The sequence below is a fragment of the Phalacrocorax aristotelis genome, chromosome 2, assembly GCF_949628215.1.
Source record: "Phalacrocorax aristotelis chromosome 2, bGulAri2.1, whole genome shotgun sequence".
NCBI classification, from domain to species: domain Eukaryota; kingdom Metazoa; phylum Chordata; class Aves; order Suliformes; family Phalacrocoracidae; genus Phalacrocorax; species Phalacrocorax aristotelis.
In genome coordinates this window covers 120,143,699-120,169,497 of record NC_134277.1, presented here as the reverse complement: position 1 = coordinate 120,169,497, position 25,799 = coordinate 120,143,699, and the positions used below count along the sequence as shown (strand labels likewise).

At 39.5% G+C, this 25,799-nt stretch overlaps 1 protein-coding gene across 1 annotated transcript; it reads left to right on the top strand.

Annotated features, from left to right (window-relative positions):
* The first annotated feature begins 264 nt into the window (after window positions 1–264).
* Window positions 265–20,601, top strand: LOC142053943 (opsin-5-like). The gene is made up of 5 exons (XM_075086165.1): window positions 265–352; window positions 4,834–4,996; window positions 6,593–6,720; window positions 7,257–7,591; window positions 19,664–20,601. The coding sequence occupies exons 1-5, from the start codon at window positions 265–267 to the stop codon at window positions 20,273–20,275; spliced, it is 1,326 nt and encodes a 441-aa protein (XP_074942266.1). The 3' UTR covers window positions 20,276–20,601.
* Window positions 20,602–25,799: the final 5,198 nt, after the last annotated feature.

Genomic DNA, 25,799 nt, shown 5'->3' with positions numbered 1-25,799 from the left:
TGTGCCGGTGTTTGGTCACCCTCACAGTGAAAGCTCTCTGATGTTCAGAGGGTCTTGTCATAGTGCTTGGCGTGATTGAAAAGAGCCTGGCTCCGTAATCTTTGCATCCTCCATCTAGATAAATTAATTATTAATCCAGAAAATAAAATAAAATAAAATTCTACCTGTCCTTTCCCCACCAAACAGCTTATAGCCTTACAGAGAGCTCACAGGTGTCTGCTTGGGTATTGAATTTCTAATACCACGTCCTGTTTTCTTTTTCAGATGGGCCCATCTTTTGGGAACTCAACATTTCAGTCCAAAATAACAGAATCAGCTGATATTGTTGTTGGAATGTGTTATATGGTATTTGGTAAGTATGATTTCATGGTGCGTGTGTTTATAGAGCTTTGGTCATATTTGATGTGGTAAGGAGACTTGCCTGGAAAAGTCAAGTTTATTTCTGACACAGATTAACTTTACATTCATAAGAAAGGGGGAAAAAGCATGAAGTAAAATCATTACAAGGTTTCTCATCTGTCATTTATGTTAGGTACAAAAACTTTATTCAGTATTAGGAATATAAAGGTGGACAGGAATGCTGGTTTTTGAGGCCCTGTCAGTTCTTAGCACCTGCGTGATCATTGTTAAGTCTGAACAGGAAAGCATCTCTTCCATACATCATTGCAAACCATAGAACAACATATCCTGACTCCTTATAATGCCTGAAGTAAAATACCAAAAGCCATAATTACAATGTGTCCAGGAAAGATCAGGTTTATGTCCAACGTCCAGTCACTGTCTTAGAAAGTGAGGTTTCTAGGGAGGTGGCTATGCTCTTAGGGAGGAGGCAAATTTATCCTCCATAGGTCTCACTGATGAGAAAAATCCAGATCCAATCCTAAAGGTACTGGTCAGTATAACCATGAGCCAGAGGCCGGGAAAGGCAACCCAGACACGTGGTAGAGCAATGGCCACCCTGGCTAAATTCAGTCAGGAAGCATGGCTGATGTCTGGTGGTTCAGAAGATGGTGAAAAAGAAAAACATAGAAGCCAAATGAATGCCCTAACAGGAAAAAAATCGTCCTTGGAATTTTCCTTCCCTAAGGCAACCAATACTAGCCCTGAAGTATGGGATTATTAAAAAATAAACATAGCACCAACAAAGAGTGAACCTGTGCCTTTACCCTCATTGACTGCCAGTGAATATTGTCATCCTAATGGTTTCAAAGACTAACATGTCTTTTCAACATTCTGTTTGAAAAATATAAATGAATGTAGGCCTATTTCTTTTAGAGTGTAGCTCTATATGGATAGCTGAGTTTGAGAGGAGACTTACAGCCTGGCTGGACAAGGCATATCAATTTAGAGACTCCTGAATTTGCAGAGCTGATTCAACTAATGATAGGGTAATTTCTCATCAGAAACCTCATGTTGTTTTATTCCTGCCAGATGGAGCTGAAATTTTATGGTGTAGCTTTATTTTTGGTTTTGGTGTTATTAACAACAAATAAGACGCAGACCTCTCTACTGACAACACTGCTGATAAAACAGTGAAAATTTCATCTATGTCTGTCCCATGTTCTCTCCCATCTTTGTTCAGCTAGTCATACAGCATAGTGTTGCCTCATAACTTTCTTTTTAACTTTCTCTTTAACTTTCTCTTTCTGGATCCTGTGATAATCAGCCACTCTCAGATCACTGAGTCTCTTTTCAGGATGTATCTTCAGTATCTACTCTGTCCACCATGCCAAATCTGTTGAAGAGCCCTGCTTAGAAAACAGATGCAATATGTTCACAAGGCTATAGAAAATGGAGTTTGGAGTGATCCTGACAGAGCATTTAGAACATTTGCTGAGCTCTTATACCATTCCTAACCAAAATTTGTCAAGCCTCCTGTGAAAAACTTTCCATGAGTAAATTAAGCAGTTTATTCCAGTGTTTGCTAATAGGAAGAAGAATAGAAAAATGGAAAAGAGGTTTCCAGTACATGGTATTTTGTAAAAGTTACACATAATATTTGAAAGAAAAATTATATGCTTAAAAAGGAAAACAATTGTTTCAGATAAAACCTCTTCCTGTCTCTCCCTCCAGGAATTTCACAATGGAAATGTATATGAACAGGGACGGATTTGACCATACAGTCAAGTAGATCCCAAAATGACTATGGTGTCAGTTGGTGCATACTAAAAAGCTGTATATGGACTTGAGCTGGTAATCCAGACAAGAACAGACACCATGGGAAATAAAAGCAAAAAATAAAACTGAGTTTTTACTAAGGGAAAGCGTGATGATTTACTCTCCTGTAGCATAGCCACTGAAGATATTTGGTATAACTGGTATCTCTGATGTGGCTACAGTTTTTATGCTCTGGTTATAATAAATCTTATAGTAGGAACAGTGAGAGAGCATATCCTGATAGTCTGATTATCTGTGTTCCTTGACCTCAGCCAACCTGATTCTGCTTAGATAATGATCCTTTTAGAGATACCAAATGATAACCAGATTGAAATGTAAATGAAACCTTGAAAAATATTAAAACATGGAAAGAAAATGAAAATAATTTCAAACAAAATGATTGCCTTTTACTGTGTTTTCGTTGTTGTATTTTTGAAGTCTTGGAAGAAGAATGTTTCGAACAAAATTGCTGCACATTTGCAGCAGAAGAACGTTCAAGAACAGTATCTTTTCTCTCTCCAGAGGATTTTGAATTACAAGTACCTTAAATGGGCTTAAGGTGATGAGTGGTGGAAAGGGATTTAGTGTCAGTGTCTAACATTACTTGCTAATCTCTGTTTCCGTATGAGAAAATGTCATAATTGAGCATTTGGGAAAACTATGTATTATTTTCCTATGTGAGTATGATTAAATTAAGTATATTCTCTTATGGGTATAACCCAAAGCCAGTGCTGGTTTGCGGTCTCTATGCAACTTATTAACCTCAATTTCTATAGAATAGAATATTTACCTATATTCTATAGGTAAAGTGTTGCTTTTTCCAAACGTATGCAGGAACAGGCAGTGAGGTCCACAAATCACTTGGTGTTTCTTCAGCAGCTTGATTTCACATGGCATTCATTAAGGGACCTTCCCATTCATTACACATTGTCATGTTCACTGCCCTCTGAAACTTTTATGTTTGAAAGTGTTGTTCTTGTGTGTCTATAAAAGGCTGCCTAGAGCTCTGGTTTTTGACTGTTGCCTGACCTTCTAAACAGATGGTCCTCTAATTCTTATCTAACTTCGTGTATCCATCATAGGTTTTGATCCTGTTATTTTAAAGGTAAAGAGCAAATTCCTTGTCTTCTAGTAGACTACTTGCAGCCTTCTTAAGTTTCTTGGCAGGTGTCACAGTACAAGCGGCATTCCCAGAGGAAACAGTTCTATCTACACACCGTAGAGACATTACTTAACTACACTTTTTTCATGCATAATTCAACATTCTTGCTATATTACCTACTATTAATAGGAACTATAACAGGCATCTCTAAGAAAATGCCTCAAAGAGAAAGGAAGAAGAGTTAGTGAATGGAGAGCTCTAGACCTGGAACTGGGAAAATGTGTGCAGTGCCAGATGGGTATTATCTCTGACCTAATTAATGACAGCTTTCTCCAGGAAAAAAATCTTTTTTTGGCAGGTCAGTTAATTTAATGGATAAAATGGATAAATGGCTCTGTTTTGGGGCCAGTCTTGTTTAACATATTTATCAATGATCTGGATGAGGGGATCGAGTGCACCCTCAGTAAGTCTCCAGATGACACCAAGCTGTGCAGGAGCGTTGATCTGCTTGAGGGTAGGAAGGCTCTGCAGAGGGATGTGAACAGGTTGGATCAATGGGCCAAGGCCAATTGTATGAAGCTTAACAAAGCCAAGTGCCGGGTCCTGCATTTGGGTCACAACAACCCCATGCAACGCTACAGGCTTGGGGAAGAGTGGCTGGAGAGCTGCCTGGTGGAGAAGGGTCTAGGGGTGCTGGTCAACAGCCAGCTGAACATGAGCCAGCAGTGTGCCCAGGTGGCCAAGATGGCCAACATCATACTGGCTTGTATCAGGAATAGTGTGGCCAGTAGGAGCAGGGCAGTGATCGTGCCCCTATACTCAGCACTGGTGAGGCTGCACCTTGAATACTGTGTTCAGTTTTGGGCTCCTCAGTACAAGAAGGATACTGAGTTGCTGAAGTGTGTCCAGAGAAGGGCAACGAAGCTGGTGAAAGGTCTGGAGAGCAGGTCTTATGAGGACAGGTTGAGGGAACTGGGTTTGTTTAGCCTGGAGAAAAGGAGGCTGAGGGGAGACCTTATTGCCCTCTACAACTACCTGAAAGGAGGTTGTAGTGAGGTGGGTGATGGTCTCTTCTCCCAAGTTACAAGAGTAAATGGCCTCAAGCTGTGTCAGGGGAGGTTTAGATTGGATATTAGGAAAAAAGTCTTTACTGAAAGAGTGGTCAGGCATTGGAAGAGGCTGCCCAGAGAGGTGGTGGAGTCACCATCCCTGGAGGAGTTAAAAAAATGTGTAGATGTGGCACTTCAGGGCATGGTTTAGGAGACATGGTAGTGTTGGTTTTACAGTTGGACTTGATGATCCTAGAGGTCTTTTCCAACCTTAATGATTCTATGATTCTAAAATGATTCATTAGATCTTTGCAGATAGTCTGATGGACAAAACAGGAAGAAACCAGGAGAAATAAATTTTTTTTAAAAAAATTTTAAATATAAATGAGAGAAAATGGCAAATATAAAAAAGTGACAAGTTTATCTGATAAGTGCCAGCTATGATGACAGCACTTTATTTTTGTGCAGGGAAAAAAAAAGATGGCATATAGTAACTTTTTCTTCATGTTGTGTGTTTCTCTGCAGGAATATGCTCTTTGTGTGGGAACAGTATTCTCCTATATGTCTCCTGCAAGAAAAAGAATATGTTGAAACCAGCAGAACACTTCATTATTAACCTTGCCATCAGTGATCTTGGTATGACTCTGACATTGTACCCTCTAGCTGTAACCTCCAGCCTTTCACACAGGTTTGTTCACTATGCACGTGATGTTTAACATCCTTTGGAGGTCTGTATCAGTGGTGAAGACCAAATTACTCTGCCACTTTGCTTGACATAAAAGTGGAAATTAATTGGAAGGATTGAGAGAAATGTGCTCTGTAACATCAGCTTTGTGGACTGCTGGTGTTAATTAGTGTTCATGTCCATTTGAGGTCACTATCTTTTTGATTTCTGCAGGGCTGAGAAGATTTTTTTCCCAAACATCCGCGTCCTACTCCTTTTATTCTTCATGGGTAGTATTACTCAAGTAATGGTGAAATGCTTTGGGTTTTTTTTTCAGTTGGACCGTGAAGTTTGGTACCATGAAAAGGAAACTGTGAATGACAAAATTAGTGGTAGAGATGATGCATAGAAACATAATGTTCTGGATTAATTTTTAGGCCAACACTCTGAATTTAGAACTTCTACCTTCCCTACTTCTCTTTTTCTACATGAATTCAACCTCATATCATTGTGCAAAATCTATGTTTTGTGATCTTCCTTTAAAGTTTGGGAGGCTTAAAAGACTCATTACTAGACCTCATATAGTATTTGTGCAACCCAGGCGGTATGAAAGTGTTTGAGAGAAGGGCACTAGACAGAAAAGGTGAAGGAAGATCAGAACTGGTTGTCAGGAGCTGTTCTGCATGATTTGAGATAGGATGGTATTTGTAATATTTTGGTCTATCCCAGTTGTTGCAGAATGTCCCTCGTGTACAGATGTGAATATGCAGTGCTGATTTGGCTTCCCAAAACACTTTATTGAGAAACCTAAGAATGTGTGATTAATAGTGTAATTAAGTAGAATATATTTAACAAAGGACAGAGAACACCTCACCCAACATAACTGCTGGGTAATTTTTTCTTTTCAGTTAACCAAAATGAAGAAACTGTGTTTGGTCTGATGTGTGAAAAAATCTCTCTCTGTCCTTTTCCCATCTAGTTTTCCCTCATTTTGGCATCAAAACAAAAAGTAAGAGAAAAAGATCCAGTAATTAGTTTTTACCACATTACTGTCTGTGTTAAAATATTGCTAAATATATTGACTAATGGAGATTATGTCTTCAAAATCTAGAATAGGGCTTTTGATAACTGCTACTGCAAATAATGCCATTGTCTGAATAGAAAGGGAGGTGGTATAGTGTTTCAGATAAAATTTTTGTTCTTCTGGGGAACCTTCACAAGAGAATGTGTTGATTTTGATGAAAACTAGGTTTAAAAATATATATTAAGAAGCAGAAATAGTAATAAGCTGTATTATTTTATGTCCTAGACCTACTGGTAACAAGCATGTCAATTTTTCATTTCAGAATGATTATCGTTAAGATATACTGCTTTGTTTTATAAAAATAAAAAGGCTTAAATGTGAATCATAAAAATAAAGCAGGACATGATTACTTTATTGGCTGTACATTTTTCAAATTAGAATATCTTTTGTAGATGATCATTGATCAACAAATAACTTAATCATGCAGTTTTATTGAATTTTTAAGGCTACAACTCTAAATATATTTCTATTATTTTGTATTACATTTAAGAAAGAACGATAGCATCCAAAAATTGACTTTCTTGGTTATTTGCCAGGTGGCTGTATGGGAAACAGATCTGCTTGTTCTATGCATTTTGTGGGGTGCTGTTTGGGATCTGCAGTCTCTCAACACTGACATTACTGAGCACTGTGTGCTGCCTCAAAATTTGTTTTCCAGCTTATGGTAAGCTAATGCCTCTGTCTTAAGTGACTCAATTTTTCGTGTGAACATGGACCACCATTATCTGGGTTGCATATCCTAAAAAGTATTTTTATAGAGGAGGTCTTTAACATCCAGTCAAACAATTCTTATTTCTGTGAACACTGATAACTAACTATAGGGCTAGATATATGCAGTTGATTACTATTCAGGTCTTTTAAATCAGGGTGATAATTTGGAAACATGGAATAAGAGTTCCCAATCTGAAAGCAAGGCTGGCCTGAATAAACTATTTTTTTCAGGGTTTATTGCTACATTTTGATAGAGATTTATTCATAGAGATTTATGTTGTGCTAAGTATCCTACATGTATCAGAGAATTCAGCTACCTAAGTTTTTGCAAATTGTTGTGAACCATGCCCTATTCTTACAAACCTTCAATATGCTATAGTATTTTGAACACTTATTAAAGTTACTCTTAATTACCCTGCTCAGCTGCCTGTATTTGGGAAACTCCATGCAAACATGGCAACCATGCTGATCTTGTTCTGTGTCTTCCAGGGAACAGGTTCAGGAGAGAACATGGACAAATCTTGATAGCCTGTGCTTGGACTTACGCAGCAATTTTTGCCTGTTCTCCCCTAGCTCACTGGGGAGAATACGGAGCGGAGCCCTATGGCACAGCCTGCTGCATTGACTGGCGTTCCACCAATGTAAACACCGTGGCCATGTCTTACAGTGTAGTCCTCTTTGTCTTCTGTTTTATTCTCCCCTGTGGAGTAATTGTCACTTCCTATTCTCTTATTCTGGTGACTGTGAAAGAATCCAGGAAAGCAGTGGAACAGCACGTCTCCGGCCCTGCCAAGATGAGCAATGCACAAACCATTACTGTCAAGGTATTTGAAAGTTAGTTTTTGGAAAGGCTTTTTTGGCACAGCTGGGCAGCACCGTGTAAGGACCAAGAAAGTTCCTGAGGCGGGAATAAAGATGGAAAATAAAAATGGTTCTTACTGCATTTTCATTTCAGGCAACAGTATTGTCTCATGCAGATTTACTGCATGGCAATGAGTTGCTAAACATGCAAATAGTAGATCTGTTGTTTCTGGAGGGTGATAATTAAGCTCACAAAGCATTGTTACTTGTGAAAATTAAGATTTCAGACTTTTGGTCAAGAGGAAGTCTAAAAATTGGAGCACTATGTAGAAGTGAATTTTGGTCTCATGCTCTTGAGCCACTGCTTACAAAAGCCAGTCTGGTTTTGAGTGAGTGAATTCTGTTTGCCCAGCTACAGACATCTGAGGAGATCCAGCCTTAAGCTTTATATTATTATAAATTTTAAACAGTAGTGTAGACATCAAATTCTCTTTATAACTGAACAAGGGACCAAGGTCACAGAAAAGTGTATCTCTGTAAATACTTTTCGAACCAAAACTTCTGAAGGTTTGTGTTTCACTAGCTTATGCAGTAAAATTAAACCTGTGGTCACAGTATTTGTTGTGGAAATTGTTTCCTGCTGCCAGACTATGTCCCTGTCATTTCCAGGAGAAGATCAGCATCTATTTTTTTAATAATCCAAAAAATGAGAAGAGGAACTTTGCAGCTAGCATTGGGTGTGCTTCACTCCCTAGATAATGTACGTCTTGAAAGACCTGAGTGTTACCTCTTGACTCTGTTAATTATCTCCACTGAGAAAATCTTTGTTTCTTCTTTTTTTTTTTTTTTTTTCAGTGAATCCTTGTCTCATTTCTCTAGTTATTTGTTTGGCATGTCCTTCTAAGTATCTTCCTCATCACCTCTCAGTTTTCTGTTTGAAGTGATCTTTGGTCCGTATCTTCTTTCTCTGTTCAGGAGTATGGACACTCTCATTTGCAAATACAACCGGACACCTCACAGATCTGCTTCTATATGGATTATCTGTTTTGTCTTTTTCATGTTAACAAACTTGGTCTCTCTCTGACATCTCCCTTCAGATTACCAAGTGCAGTGTTGCTTCACTAGACATCTTAATTTGCCCAGTCTCTGCCTTTGAGTATCTTGGTTTTGACCACTGTGGGAAACACCATCCTTCTGTCTAATGCAAGGACTTGTAACCTAAATATCTTCCTCATCCAAGCAGTTTAAGAACTAAAGAGTTACGTCCATCTTACCTACTCTTTTTTTGTAATAACTCTTAGATGGAACATTTGCCAACTAAAGCTCTTAAGTATATTCCTGCCCCACTCCTGGATATTCAGTAGTCATTCATTTTCTTAAGTCTTTCATTTGACCACATCCTTTAACTCTTTAATTAACTTTTAAGAATCTTCATAGCTTATCTTAATTAATTTCTATACTCCTCTTCAGTGAGACCAAGGTGCTGGTTGCACTGTATGCTCACAACACTCAGAAATGTGCATACATGTTCAGTGCTACTTGTCATTCTTATAAGTTCCTTCTAATAAACACTGGCAAAATGAAAACAATACCTCCTTCAAAATTTCCTTTGCGATGTTAACTCAAAAATTCATGCTGGTATCTCATAGAAGTTGACATTGGTTGGGCTGCTGGAATACTACCAGGACTGCTTATCACGTACTGGCAAATATTTCTTCTTTTTATTCCCTGATTTCTTCCCATCAAAATTGCTCTGACCTTCACTGTTAGGCTGTAAACTCTTTGAGTTACTCAGACTGCTTATCTGCAGAGTATCTTACCCTGAAACAATAACAATACAAACCAGAGCTAGTTATACATGATAATCCCTTGGAGATATCTGCCAAGAGGATGGTTTAAGTCAAACTCATAAAAGCTGAGAGCAGAGTAGGGACATTTTTGTTTTGGTTAATGGCCAAGAAACTCTGCTAAAACAACTAACCCCCAAATATGTCTATTTTGTAGTGTAGTTGGAATGATTATTTGTTGAACTGTAGCTCTTCCTGCTAGACTTGAGCTGCAATACAGCCCACCTTGTAGCACCTGTCACATTAGAGATAATTTATAGACCCTTCTTCCTCCAGCCTTCTCCATCCTGCCTCTAACATCAGGTTACCATAACTTAGGAGTCCTGGTCAGGTTTGACCTGTGCCTCCACTGTCTGATCCAGCTTCAGCTGAAGTGTTTGGACATTGCTTCAGTCTTCAAAACCTAAATCTGGAAAATTATTTGGGCACTTAAAGTGGGACTTAAACACTTAAGAATCCAGCTAAACTCAGAATTGTGATTATGGAAGCTCTTACTTGGCAGCTGCCTATGCCTTGAGGCTCCAAGAAAATGCTTCAGGTTCCTCTGTAAGTGTAGAGGTTTCCCAAGTTCCTGCAGTTTGCTTTAATCTGTACTAAAGTTTTGCTAAACTGTATTAACATAACCAGGCCATAGTGTTCAATTTAGGCCCACTTTAGTCTATTTGTTTATTAGTAATTGAATATTTTTATGAAAAAAGAACAATAAAATACAGATAACGTTCGCTGTCACTAATCTAATTCCCATTTTAAAAGATCTGTCTGTAGTGTTTTGTCTGTGCTCTTTTAGAATGACAGTAGCAAGACTTTTAGAAAATGTAATGGGAGCTGTATAGTGCTTTTGTGCTTGTGAATTTGCAAGGTTGGCTAAGTACTGGTATTGCTTTTATTATTATATAGTGCTATAAAAATCAATTATAATGCATACAGAGGACACTATTGTTCTCATGTGATCTCTTCACAGGTGCATGGGTTTGCCAGCTTCTGAAGAAAATATGCTCTGAGCATATAGATAAGACAGATAATTATTATGAATGCAAGTAGAGATGTAGAAAATTGCCTCTTCTCCAGGAATTCCCTGGGATTAAGCCATTTCAGAAACACACCCGAGCTCCCCCTAGACGTTGCAGGAGAAAACCCACCATAAGTGTAACTTCATGTCTCATCAAGTATTTGTCCAAATACCATCTCTGAATTGTCTGCAGTACATTGAATTTAAATCATGAGGGGTAAGCCTTTGGCCTGAAAGATTGTGTTCAGTTTTTATTCTGATTCAGACTTCATATATGACCTTGAACAAAACCGGTATTCAACTTGTATTTCTTTGTGGCTGTAATTTGTGACACTTCTGAGGTATCTGATTTAAAACACCGAAGTATTGTTTGGCTGAAAAGGAGAAGATTGAATAATTCACATCTCTCTTCTACTATTGTTTATTGAAAAAAATTATTTTGTTCTTAGTATGGAATACAATGATTTCCAGAGAAACAACACAAATCTGCAGACTATACAGGTTAATTGTTCTTAAATTGGGCTTCTGCAACGCACGGACATAGTGCTTGGGTTTTTTAATCCTCATTCAATTATTTTTTGTTAAATTAATAGAAATTTTACCACCAGCTCCAAAACTGGAAGTATTATATATACACTGGTACGAGCAATCTTGAAAGCCATGGCTAATTACAGGTATGCATAATAGGAAATATAATGGAAATCAAATTGGATAAAGGTTACTCTTCAAAGAAGACCTACAGTTTAGAATAGAAGATGGTAAATCTGAATAATTCATTATGATGGGTAAATCTGCTCCTGAAGTGAAAGAATTCCAGCTGTTCAATGCCTTTCTTGATTTTGTCCAACTTAAACAGATGCTTTAGTTGTAAGGCACAACAACATTGCAATTTGCTGCAAGCATTTCAAAGCCCTTCGGAGATTAGATGTGCTGTTTCTAAATGCATGTTAAAGGAGAGAATCTGGATGAATACACAGTCAATGTCAAACTTACAGTTACATTACACTATTGACTGTATAATATTTATTAATTTGAGGTGAAGACAATCAACTTTTTGGCAAGTGTGGGAGAATCTGGTCGACTGATAAAGAACATATTGAATGTTTCTTACTGTCAAGGCTTGCTGTGGAAGAATACAGACATTCCATTTGGGAAGAAAGTGAAATTGAGATTCTGTTCCTTTAATACGGATCATCATATTTATGGCTGGCTTTTACTTTTGTGCAGCATAAATGTTTATAATAGCAACAAGTTTACAAAGAAGTGCTTTTAGATTCTTATGTGAGCATGGCTCAGATCAGAAAAACTCTTCCATAATGCTTTAGACCTTTCAGTAATGTTGTCTTCATTTTTGTGTGGTCTCAATTGACTAGCTCATTTACAGTGACCACTGCTATATCCTAGGCTTTCCAGATGTGCAGGTCCTACAAAGTTGCCAGGCATCTTGGGCAAAAATACCTTTTTTTCATTTTTTTAATCTGGAAAAGGTTTACAGAGGAAAAAGAGGACAGATGAAGGGTGTGAGATAGCCTCCAGTAGTCTCAAGTTCATCAGACTTCTGTTACAGCCTGGTGCATACCATTTTAATTCCTTCCCGCCTGGTGTAGGAATTATAGCATTGGTTGTTCTTGTCTGTTGCTTTTCAGACTTTGCCATCATTGCTTTGGTATATTTTGCAAGATACGATTGTAATATGCCTTAGCTTTACAGGTCAGTAAACTACCAGTCTTTAGCTGCCTAGTTCCATGATTTCTGTGTACAGTAAAACTCTGTAAGATAGGATGTTATGGCCAATATTTCCCTTGCCAATGAGAACTGGAGCAAGGTTGAACTGTCAAACGAAGGCCTCCAGTGTAGTCATAATTAGCTGCAAGACTCAAATTCAGGACCCACTCTTGCTTTGCCTGGTGCTTTGCCCGTTAGCCTCCGCCTCTTGCATATTTCTGTCTCCAGGCTTTGGTATGGTACGTACGGCGACCTGAATTCTCAGCAAAGTTTGCGCAGAGAGACGTTCTGCAGTTTTATAATAGAGGTTTCTGCTGTTGCAGGCTTTTGAAGAAAGAGGTAGATAAGCCTTGAAAGAGTCTGGTCCATGAGACAGAGTGTGTGAATCTTGCAGTCTTCAAGGATCCAGAGGCAGAGTTTGGGGTCAATGTTACCTGACTAACATAAATTCAGTAAGGAGAAGGAACAGGTGATTTGTAGGAACCTGTCTTCATCTTTGTGAGCCACTGTGGGGGACAGGTAGCATCTTAGCAGATGGTGGTGGTTGAACTAGCAGATCTCAGGTGATGAAGGGCTGCATCAAGGGTGCTCTTTGGTTTCTGAGAATAAAGCTGTTATAGCTGCTTGAGCAGGCCTCTGGCCCAAAATACACTGGTGAGATCCTCAGTGAAATTTAGGAATTCCCCTGGCATGTCAGGAGAGAGGCGTGGGTGCTGGGCACTCCTGGGACAGGGTGGCTCCCATGGATCATTGAGGCTCACTGGGATTTTGCCCTGTGTGTGATGCATGTGTACCTGTGGATGCTGACTGTGAATAAAACTTTGCTTTTGCAAATCATGAGACATAGAAAAAGTTGTGCTGAGGATACAAGGAAGGGCAGAAAGAAGCTTTGAATACGCTCTGTAGGTGTAAACCCACACAAGGAAATCTGGCCCTAAATCTAGCACTGGAAATGCTCCTCCGAGGGAGCCTAGATCTTCCTCACCTGTCTGTCTGGTTTAGATGACCCTAGGGCAGGACAAGCTGAGATTGTGTTTACTTTTGTATTTCATTCATTGGGATGCGTATAATGATCATGACAACCGATGTAGTCCATGATGCAAGGAGAATGGATTGCACTAGAGATACATAGCTGATGTACCCATTGTAAATAAAATGTTTATGCTACATTAGAGCACTGCTTCTACTTAGAGCCACAGGCAATATGTAGTAGTGCCTGAGTACAGGAGAGGACATATCCATTTATGCATATTTTTTGTAAGCTGTGTGCTAATCATAGGGCTCACTTTAAAATAAATAGCTACCAAAAAATTTTGGGCAACAGACAGCATTAAAAAAACTTTTTTTGCCATATTTTAGCAAGACAGTTGAAGAAGAATTACCTTTATCTTGCACAACTCGGCACCATTAAGCTGAATGTATACAGTGAGGTGCTGTCTTTAAGTATATACAAAAGAATAAGTGAACAAAATACTGCCAGGTTGCTTAAAATATGCTGCCAGAGGTCTGTTCCAAGGTCTTGAGAGCAGAGTAATCATTGGAAAGAGGCCTATTGACTTGTTTTAGAGCAGAAACCAGTAAGAATCAGGTGTTTTTTTCTGAACCACAGTACTGTAACAGCAGTTTACTGTTTTTACTTTTTTTACTCCTTTGTGTGCTGTTGAATGAAGGGAGGAGTAAAATTCATGCCATGAATTTTCAAAGCTTAGCCCGTGAATTTCTAATTTCTTTTACTTCTTCCTCTATTTTAGCAATGCATTGGCTCACTGGCTTATTATTTTGCAGAAGAGAAAAGTAGAGGTTGTAATAGTCCCTTGAGGCATAAAAAAAAACCAACAGTGGAATTAATTTGCTGCTTATAAGCATTCATTTGGACTAAGTCTCCAGATTTTGAAAATAGTTGCATTTACCCTGTCAGAAACTATTTGTAGGAAAAACTTCATATTCTCAGCAGAATAGCTTCACCCATAGTAATTCCTTTAAAAGTGAAAGAAGAAAATATAATTTTATTGGCTTTGTCATAGCCTTATCTAATTGCCTTCTGAGAGCCCATTTCTCCTTCTTTGTAGCCTCTGGGAAATGAGAATCTTTTAAGGCTGTGCTGCAATAAGCATATTGCATACATAAACTGAAAAACGTTAAGCACTTTCTGCAAATTTTCTTTTCTGTTTTGCAGACAGGAATGAATTTGCATGCCAAAGGAAGGTAAAGGTTCTACAGAAGAGACAAATGATGGACCATTTATAATTCATAGGAAGGACAACATGCAGTCCTGTTGATTTAAATGACATCGTCTCAGGAGGGCTTGATTCTTCTAATTCATTAATGCTCAAGACTTCCTATTCAAAAACTTCTTGCAATATATTTCTTAAGAAGCAGAAAATGTACTTCTAACTTTCTATTCTAAACCCTCTTTATTATTACAGTGAAGTATCCTTTATTAATAATTTTGTACCAGGAACATCCATGTGCCGGCAAGGTTCTCTGTTGTACAAAGAGATCCTTCAAGTCCAGACCTGCAAGATGCTGAATACACTGAAATGACGCTTCCCTGCCTGTTCCTAGCATTGGCCTCAGGGTTGGATGGACTGGCCCCGGCAGCATGCAGGTTGACCTCGTCTGTGCCTACAGGCTACAGTCATTCTGTTCTTCCTAAAAGATCCATAGGGGGCACAGGGTTTTATAAGCCCACGGCCTAACTCAAAAGTATCTTTCCTGAACTTGACCAGAGACTCTTCTTTCTGCATCTTCTGTACATTGCTACTTCTTACCAATATTCTTGACAATCCTGACAATCTTAAGCAATCATGTGCTAGTCTCCATACAGGTATGTAATGATCCTTTGAAAGTGGATATTTTTTAGTTAGTTTATACTGCAGATAGAAGAATTTGCTAAATCCTACTTGCTACATGTTGATATAGCAAACATTCATCCGAGTCCCATGGGAATTTGTTACAGCGAGGGTAGAGTGTAGTGAAAAAAATATTACACAAATCTCACAATAAATTCTCAAATTCTGTGCATATTTCTGGACAATATTATTCTTTTGTAGATTAAATTTGTAAACATAGATGTTGGCTGTTACATTGAAGCTACTGCATTATATTTGGAGACCTAAACAGGAATTCTTCAGGCTGGCTGAAGATCAGCAGGTTGTACTGATTTAGTGGAATTTGCAGATAATTACACACTGTCAGCTGTCAAGTCTAAAATTGTAGGCAGGTGCTAAAATAGTGACATGAGGAATGAATAATCTAAAGCATCTACATGGTCTCCATTAAAGCTTGCTGAAATTACACACTACATGGCAGATATATGGATAATCCAGTATTTATGTAGTTTATAATTAAAAGGCAAAGCGACTATGTAATTATTATACTGTTATCTAAACATGGTATCTATTAGAAGTTGGCAGTTATAGCTCCATGCTGGGCTATGGCAAGGTACGAAAATGATCAGCAATGACTCCTAATACCTTAACATTCATAATTTTTTTACCTGTATTGAGATCTTCACTTGTTATTTGAAATACTGGTTGATGTAAACCAGTCTTGAATCCTTAGAGCAGCCTAGTATCGCAGGTGTAAGGTGCATATCTGTTTCCTTCAATTTTAGAGTATATGAAAATTATTCTGTCATGGAAAAAAATGTCAGTAGAATGCAAAGGAGCTGGTATTGTTAGATGCTGTAGGAGTGCAGGTGAAAACTGGGAACCCAAAGTCTTCCCATCGAATTAGGAAGCAAAAGGTAGCACATAAAAGCATAAGATTCTGGGGAGTTGTAGCAGGAAATGGTGGTAATTTCTGCAACATCAAAGAAAATAAGGCTAAAGATCATAAGCGCTGGCCCACTGATTGCCCTGTTGCTTAGTTGTTAGCGTGCTCCCTTGTGTGGTTTTACCCATGCCTGGGCATAGGCCAGGGGATAGCACAAACCAGGGACTGTTCCTAAAAGGTGATATGGGCAAGACTGTGGCATATTTGTCTTTTACCAGTTCCCCCTTGTGCACTTTGCTAGTATTATCCCAGCAGCATCTGTACTCTAACGTGATCCTAACACCCCTTCCTAGGGCATGCAACAAATACTTTGTTTCATGCACTTTGAACTGAAAAAAAGTACACGGAATCCCCAATAATTATGTCTTAAGCCCACCAAGACACGACAAGGGAATGCTGGTGAGACCCAAGGCCCAACACGATGCAGTGTGGAGGTGACTAGTCTGTGCTAGGTCCAGGCAGTGGTCCCTGATCTTATTTTATTTAGCAGTTTAGCTAAATCACATTGTTCCTTAATCAGCCACACAACATTATGCTGGATTTCCTTTTGTTCTATACAGGCTGATTTTGCTGTTTCTACGCTGTGTATTATAGTCTGAGGCTAAAATTAGGCAATATGTCTCTTCTTTGCTTTAATGAGAGATGCTGGGCTCAAGTCTAGAGTGAAATTATGAAAAGGCTCAGCTGCAGTTCAGCATGCCTGTTGTCCTTGCTGGGTCTCATTGTGTAATGATGCACAGGTGACTGCTGCCTCAGGTGATATCACCTTCACAGGAGGAAATCCAGGGCCAGAACTGACATCTGTCTGTCAAGTATAGCATAGAGATATTTGAATCAATCACACAGTGATGTAATGAAATGGGATAGTTGACCCGTCTCATAGTGTGAAAGTCATATTCATTTAAGAACAGTTCCCCTTGGCGTATGTAGCTGATGTGTGGCCTTTGTGAGTTATTGAAATGAAATGAAAGAACAAATGTACAGATCAGTCATACAGAACAAAGGTTTCTGGGGTAAAATGAACTCATCATTGGAAATAACCTACATATTCACAGAATTCTAGTTGGTTATTGAGGCTCGAATCACAGGACCAATGTCACTTTGTTTCTGTCCTGCTACTTACATTTTTTAGGTAACCTTTGGCTATTATATTGTGCACTGAATTAAGAAAATTTTTTTGCCCCATATCCGTCTCATTAAAATTCTCTTCCTTTGCTGTGCATATAAAAATCTTGATGTTATTTGCCATCTTGTGTTGGCATCACTGGTTAGCCCACTCCTCACACCTGTCTTCTTGGAATCATGTTGGTCATTTGGTTGATCTTAAGGAGATGGAGGTACTTCATCAAGCATGTGGTTTAAAACTTCTTAACATACACAGAGAGTGTTAAGTCCTTTCCAGCTCTGTTGTATTAAACTCCAGACTTCAAAATGTGGCATGACAATATAAATAATTATAACAAAGTCTCTTTCTACATTCATGTACGTATATGCACAGTTGATGTGCTTAAATTTCTCAAAGGGGGTTCCTTTTACCTAATTGTGTTCCACTAAAAGTTAGTTGTCTTAAGTACCTCCTCAAAATTGTCAGTGACAAAGACCTGAGAGCAATCTGTCACATCTATTTTAGACATAGATCTTTCAATGTTATTAATTGCTTTTAGGAGAGATGTGTCTCTTTCCTTTGACATTATGAAGAACCTAGACTGGCTTAGATTTAGCATATAAGTCTTTGGATAGCTCAGGTTATGCAAGCTTAATCCCCTCCTTGCTCTAGAAACTGTATTGATGCAGTTTGGGAAGTTGGCTGAGAGCTCCTTGAAAATATGTACCAAATATCTTTTCATAGGAACAATGTAAAGCCTATTGCAATTCCAAAGATTAATCGCTACCTAAATAAGCCATCTGGAAAATGCATCAATTTATTCTGATGTCCATTTCTTTTTAGTGTGATTCTGAAGGGCTGAGGCATATTACTTGTCACAGAGACCACTTTTAGTTTTGGTGTTGAATACTGGTCATGGACAGTTGAAGATTATAAAGCCCATGCATATGGCACCAGCATATCCATAGATAGAGCCAGACATTCAGCTGATGTAAAGAAATAGAATGCTATGGAAACAAAGAGAAAAATTAAGTTCACCCCATCTTGTGGATTTGCTTCTTCATCATTTCTTGACTAGTCTTATTCTGTCAAAATACCTTTTTTCTCAGTTCTGTCGAATGACTTTAACTTTGGGCTTCCTGTGAGTTCTAACAGGTTAGAGCTCTAAATGGTTATCACCCATAAATGTGAAGTTTCTCCTGTGCCACTATTATTACAGTGGATGGCTTTCTAGAGACATATGCAAATTCATTAACAGATTTTAGCCTAACAGGGAAAACTGTTAAATGCCACAGACGCTCCTCATAAAATTCATGGTATATATTTCTTGGCAATCACAATGCATGTCTTCTTGTAAAATAAAATTTGTGAGACTATTAAACTCAGGGAGAAAATAATAGCATTTGGAGGAGATCTTTATGCCTTAAAAGAGTCTAATGTATGTTTCTCTGGTGTTAGTGCTTGGGGCCTCTTTCATTCTCAGTCTGAACACAACAATGTCATCTCTCTTAATAAAAAAATAAAACATGATTTTTGCAACCTTGAATCTATAGCGAGAGCCTCACTGAGAAAAGTGGTGGATTTGCAGCTAACTGAGCTAGTTATCAGCTCTGTAATGCCACTTGCAGAGCACAGCTCAGGCAGGTGGCACAATTAGCAGCTGAAAACAGAAGTACTTTCCTTATGTATTTTCTTCTGTCCGTTGGATCCAGTACTGCTCTAAACTGATACTGTCTTCCTTATTTGGAAATAAATACTTTTGGCAAGCATGGACTTGTGAAGCTTCTTCAAAAGCATGAATATTCTTGTTTGTGTCTTTAAAATATATGTGCACTTAAGTTATAAACAGTGCTTAGAATGATGCCCCACAGGTTAATCTTCCTATACATGTTGATGCTTACAGTTTACTTTAGATTTCTCAAGGTTTATGTTTATTTCAGATCTGATATTTATCCTTGCATTTTACATAGGTGTGTGATAATTTATAAAAAAAACCCAACCTGTTCTTTTTCTCTGGTGTTTGGTTGGGTTTGGGGTTTTTTTGTTTGTTTGTTTGTTTTTGTTTTTTTTTAAAGGCCTACCAAAGCCTTCTTCATAGAGTTTATCAGGAGAAACATTTGTGCAGTAGGAGTTAACTTCAATTCATTAATCTGATTCACCTTCAGGATTAATGTGGTTTTCTGCTGTCAGATGCCTGTGTGTGGCTGCAGTTGAGCACCAACAGTAAAGTTATGGAAGACATTCGGTAGGCAGGAAAAATGGTATGACTCATGAATTAGACAGTAGATAGGAATAGCTTTGCAATCCAGACAAGTGTACCCCCAGAATGGTATCTTTTTCTTTAGGTTGGCTTCCTTTTTGGTCTAAAAAGAGTTTTTACAGCACTTTAGTGAAGAGGAAGAGAAATGTAGGAGCTGATACATTTTAACTTTGAAAGTTTCAGGTTGAAGTAAGTTTCAGACAGAATTAAGTTGCTAGAAAAATATGCATTTGGAGAGCAGTTGAGGTATGATGGACGACTTGGGAAGACTTTTAACAAGGGGTTTCAGTCAGGTGGTACACACTATTCTGGTGGCTATTTTTTTCATGTATGCAATTTTTTAACTCACTGTTTTCTCTTTTTCTCTGCAAGCTGAGTGTTGCTGTGTGCATTGGATTTTTTGCTGCCTGGAGCCCTTATGCCACTATTGCCATGTGGGCAGCTTTTGGATCAATAGATAAGATTCCTCCATTAGCCTTTGCTGTGCCCGCTGTCTTTGCAAAGTCTTCCACATTCTACAATCCAGTTATCTATCTCCTCCTGAAGCCCAATTTCCGAAACACCATCACCGAAGATTTCACAGTTCTTCGACAGTTATGCATCAGGACTTGTTTTTGTGTCAAGGCACCACAGAACTACAGATCACCTTTGAACACCAGCATGGGAACATTTAAGGACAAAAATCAATCCAGCTGTAATTCTCTGCCAATTGTGGAAGAATGTTCTTATTTCCCTCATGAAAAGCACAGCGATACTCTCAGATGCTTTCAAAGCTATCCAAAATGCTGTCAGGAGATGCTAAGTGCTATGGAATGCCCTCCTCAAGAAGCTCTGTCCTCGGAAAGCAACCTCCAAGCAAAAGTGATACAGACCAGTAAGAAGCCAGTAAAGGTGGTTGCGCAGGGAGAGAAAAGCACTGAAATCAATACTTTGGAAATCACCTTGGAAGCAGTACCTGTGCATAGTACATTTACAGACCTCTAGAGCTGCTTGCATGAAGCCCTCTGACATTACTGTCGTTATACTGGATTTATGAACGTGGCTTTTGCTAAAAAGTCCTCCTACTACCCTGTTTTCTAGACTATTTTCCTGTTTTTTCTCATATTCTTTGATGGGACACATGTTACAGCATGGGCATGCTACAAATGCTGTATAACTCTTGCCATACCAACTTAAATGCATTGTGCTAACTGTGGTCACATCATGAACTATGTCAGACAAATCCTCTCTGCATTTCATAACATCCTTTTACTCTGTTTTCAAAAGAATGCACTAAAAATTGACAGGTTTTCCATACAGTATTATTACTCTTTTCAGACTATGTACATTTTATATTCTGTCTGTTCAAAAGAAATAACTCAATGTAGAGTTTTAAAAGGACAAGATTGTGCTGGTTTAATTGTTATAGCAACTGAAAAGCTACATGCTAACTGAAATGCCTGTTCTCCAAGAATTGATCCTGAATGACTGCATAGGTATAGGTATAGGTGATTTTGTTCCTTGCTTTGAGATGAACAGGCAGGTTCTGACCTCATTCCACATGAATGAAATCAAAATATTCCTGATAACTCAAGATAGGATGTAACTTTTACCTACATTCTGGTGTAATTTTAGAACTTGCCCTAGGGCGTTATTTATTACTCCTAGTTTCCTGTATACGACCTTGGAATCAGAAGGGTGAAGACCTGGCCCAGAAATACCGTAAGGGGCAAGAGTCTCTGCTGATGCAAATCACTGAAACCTGTGAAAAATACCCCATGTGAAGATTCCAATCCTCCAGGAATTCTTGAATTTGGCTTACAAGGACAATGCTGCAGACTAAGAATAGGCAGAGCTCTTCTTTCCCTTGTGTTGGCCTCCTTCTTTTCTCCTTGGAAAAGGACGGAAAAGAAAATTAAGGGGTGTTGGAGAATAGGCTTTTGAAATGGTTGCTTCTACTGGTTAGGGAGAATTTGGTTGAACTGCTGCTCTGTTTCACGCTTGGCAGCAGGAAGCATCATATCCTCTGCTGCTGCTGTGAGAGCAAGGGTACACTGGAAGTGCCAGGCTCTCATTTTGACCAGGCTACAGCCAAAATTACTATAGCTTGGTTATTAAAAGTGATTATAGCTTTGTTTTCCAGCTGGGGTTACTTTGGGTGATAAGGCAATCTTCCCCCAAGGACTTTGCCATCTGCAGAACCAGTTCATCCTCTCCGTCCCAGGAGACACTACCAAAGCCTCAGGAGAATATCCGTATCTTTATAACAATAATTTTTCATCAGCAACACATTTTGCTGCTATTTCTGTGGTGACTTGAAGAAAATGTACCTGACTGCAAAAGGGACAGCCATGTTAAACTCTATGAAAGTCTCCAGTTAGCCACTTTACAGGATTTTCAGTTGTTATGGAGTGCATTTGGCATATTTACTTGGGACATAAGAGTTTTCTGTCCTGTTTCTAAACTGCCCTCACCAACCGCTCCGCCCCTACCCCCACCCCTGTTGCCCCAAGCCTCCTTCTATCCTCAATGTTTTTGTATACGAACAATCATTAAGATACTTTTTACTGGATTTCCATGATGCATATATGTTTAAAATACATGCCCTAATGAAGAGTACAAAACATTTACATGGCATAACAGAAAAGAAAACCTCCCCAAGGCAAAAAATACAGTGTCTCTTCAAGAACTCTAAAAAAGCAATCAGAAAAGGCAGCTGGACTTTGAATGCTCAGAAAGTCCTTTCAATGCATGTTTTCTCAAAGGCTTCCCAAGACCCATAGGTCAGAAGCACAGCACAAACAGGACCCTTGTTCTGCGGGGCTGCAATTACTGCGACTGCTGTCTCTGACTTCAGATGAGATGGGATCGGGTTTTGAGGACCTTTAGGCAATGCTGACCTTTTCAGATGGTGAATCAATGAAAAATAGGAGTGGAAGCTACGTTCAGAGGTCATCTGGTCCTTCCTGCTCAAAGTCCCATTGATGTCAATACACAAAGCTGAGTATGTGAAAAAATCTCTGGAGGACTCACTGACGAAGGCGTATGTTTGGGGGTTTTAACTGGCATATCATTGCAAAGCCTAAAACCGTCACACTATCAAAAGACAAGAAATTATAATCTGCGTCATGTGGAGGGGTGTATGCCCAGCTTCCGCACAGATGTTTGAAATCCCAGCCATAACATGCAGCTCTTTAAAATTATCAGAAAAATGATGGGTGTTTTTGTGCTGTGACTGCTTTTTGAGCTGTACTGCTTGTTAGCTGTATGGTGAGATAATGCCATGAGCTATTAGTCTAAACCACAAATATAATTTTTCTAAGAGCTCTACATAGGCATGTTAGGAAAGTAAGAAAGTTTGGAGTCTCCATGCCTGGATTTATAGTCACTTTCAATTTAGCATTCTCTATAGTGGAAGCCAAGGCTGACTTGCACTAGATGCTACATTTTTTTAAAGTGGAAAATATGTGAACATATATTTACATAATGTCTTTTTGTTAATATGATGAAAAAACCACTCTGTCTTTTTAGGTTCCTTCAAATTGGCATTGGACAGTCTGAACCTGTCTGTCAGCTCTGAATATAGAGAAAAGCATTTACGTAGAAGGTGACATTCAACTTTGAGTAGAAAATTTAATGTTTTAAAAATGACTGTAGAATCCATGCCAGCTCCTTTTATAAGTTAATGGGAGAAACATTGTGCCTTCGCAGAGAATTCCACATATATTAGACATTAAGAATGACAGTGCACTCAGGCCTGTTCCCACTATGTGGTGGGGAAAGTTTTCCCTCTCGTGTGGGTAGCTTTTTCTGTAGCAACCACAATCTCGAAAAAAATGTTCAAGTCTGCCAATTTTGGGATTTTTCCATCTGTGGTTCATCAGGGTTAGTTGCAAGTTACTGCTAGTATGTGTATGTGTAAATCAAATGCCATCAATTGCAGGGGCTCTTTATTATGTATTAAGTTCTGGTGAAAGAGTCAAAGGATTATTGGAATTTTAAACAAAACATTTAAACAAAATATTCATTTTTGAAGATAAACCAATAAAAGTTATTCTCACTTGGCAAAAGAACTTATCATTTTTGTTGCTGACAATGTATTTAAGTACACTGAATATGACATTTATGGTGTCAGTGGCAGAAAAGGCAAGGCAAACCAGTAAGATTGCTAGTGTAGCATAGCATGGAAGATGTAGCGGGCCTTGCCTGCCTGCTATGCTTTCTGAAGGGGAAACAGTGTTTCTCTAAAACTCAGTTGCTCAGAAACGTCACTGATCTGAGACTGTTCTTGACCGGAAGGGACTGAAAGTCATTCACACTTGGTGATGCAGTTAGGCACAGCGCACATGCTAACAGATAACTCGACTTCATCGCACACACACAGCTTAGCAGAGACCTAGTTCTGAAAGTGTGCAAAAATATTCCCTCTTTGCTTGGACTGAAGGGAGCAAGGGGCTCAGCTGGCTGAGCTGAGGAGAGCAGGACAGAACTGGTGGCTCTGAGCTGGGGATGGTTGTTCCTTGGGCCAGAACAGCAGGAACTGGAAGTGTGCGTGCCTGCACTCCATGATCACAGCACCTTTGCTTCCCTTCTGTATTTGCCTCTTGCATTAATTTATGGCTTTGTCTTACAGAAGATGGTAAGTGTTGGGGTGGGAAATCCTTTCTCCTGTGTATGCAAAGGATTTCAAACCAGGTGGGAGACACCAATTCTTTTCTCACTGCCACAGGAGGGCTGAGGAGCTTGCCTGGAGGCAGTCTGGAGAGGCTTGTGCTGCTCTTGGCTTTGCTCTGTAGCCACAGTGGACAGGCAATGTGTGCTGTAGGCTGTTGATATAACATATTTTGGGAGCATTATGCTTGCTGTTTAAGCCATTTCATGTGCTGGGCAGTGATGTCCTTGCAGTGAAAGGAGGGTCTGTCAGAGGTTGTAGAAAGCAAATGAACTAGCTGGTTACATCCCATCTCAGACAGAAGAGCTGGAAATAGCTCTTCATAACTTTTCTGCCACCTTCTTGCTCCTCCTGTGGCACTTTTCCTCCTTTACACTCTCTCCTTTCCTGCTGTGCTCTTTCATTCCTCTCTGCTGTGCTCTGCCTTCCCTCAGCTTTCTATTCCTTTTCCTGATCCTTTTTTCCCTCCTCCCCACTCCCCAGCACTCAGAGCACCCCTGGGGAGCTCTGCAGTAGGCACCTGGCACTCATTACACCCAACAGAGCAGTAGAAAGCTGTGAACTGCCCAGTTTCTGTGTCCAGTGTCAAACCTTTGTGATTGATGGCTTTTGCTTTTCCAATCGCTATTGGAATTGAGCTGGTCTGTGGACGCCAGAAGCACATGCTACGTGTTTCATTCTTTTTCCTGTTGACTCTCTGGCTTTATTTTAGCAAGGTACCAAGACAGTTTTTCTCTGGCACATCTACCAAGAGGACATATTCTTGCAATGGGTTTGGAAGGGAGACTGGGATATCCTCATTATTTTTTCCCCTTCAGACAAAAATACTCTCTGTAGAGAGAAGCAGTAAAGGCGTTACTGCAGTACATGCTTCTCATACTGTGGTCCCTCTGTAAGAGAAATATGCCTTTTCCTAGAGATGGGCTTTTAACAAAGAACTCAGTGATGTTCCTCTTGTCATGTCATGGGTAAAGGACATCTGGAAAAAAAAAACAGGAAGAGAGGCTTTTTGGATAGGAAAGCTGTGATTACCGTGCTACAAGTTTAGTGCCCCAAGGAAGGCTAGAAATAGACTTTTTGGATACAGTCAACTGCATAAGCAAGCAGGACCTATATTTTGGACCAGTTCTGCATGCTCAGGCAGAGGAAGCAGTGCACTGATGGGACAAAATCAAAGTATTACATCCCCGAAAGGGACTGCATAAGGGCACTTCACCCACCAAAAAAAAAAAAAAAAAGACCATAATGTGCGTGGGATATGTTTTTCAGTGAATTGCAAAATGCAGCTGTGAGATATGTGAGAGCATTGAATGGTTTGGGGGAGTGTGTGTGTTGGGGGGGAACTGCTGGAAATAGGAAAACTGTTCAATACAGCAATTTTGAAGTGAAAACCTTCGATGTTCTCAGTCTGGAATCATAAGGGTGTTTTGGTACCATTCAGAAGGTGTCAAACCAGACCAGCCCTTTGTTCTAGGGTGGTGCCCAGCTGCTGAGGGCACCTGGGAGTGTGGTGGGGGCAGTGGCACGGTGACCTCACCATCCAGCAGCCTGCATCCCGCACCACTCCTGGGGGGTTGGCAGGGGAAGGCTTAAAACTGCACTATCTGTTGCACATCCCCTCCTCTGCAGGACACCTCACAGGCCCCAAGACCACAGCTAGCCATAAACCTCTCCAGCGAGCTGAAGGATGCCCTGGTGCAGCCCTTTGGTAAGGTGCGTGGAGACCATTGGACATCTGGAGATTTAGAGGCAATGCTCCTATGCTGGAGAACAGCTCTTCTGCCAGTGTGCAAGCCTTGAGGAGAAGCAAGCAGCTGCCCAAGCCAGCAGAGCTGAAGAGCCAGCTGGTGTCCTGGG

Bases quoted from the DNA above. Each gene is read 5' to 3' on its own strand.
- LOC142053943 (XM_075086165.1), top strand. From the start codon at position 265: ATGGGCCCATCTTTTGGGAACTCAACATTTCAGTCCAAAATAACAGAA. The intron at 4,997-6,592 runs GTTTGTTCACTA...GTTATTTGCCAG, and splicing joins ACCTCCAGCCTTTCACACAG to GTGGCTGTATGGGAAACAGA. The intron at 7,592-19,663 runs GTATTTGAAAGT...TTTCTCTGCAAG, and splicing joins CACAAACCATTACTGTCAAG to CTGAGTGTTGCTGTGTGCAT.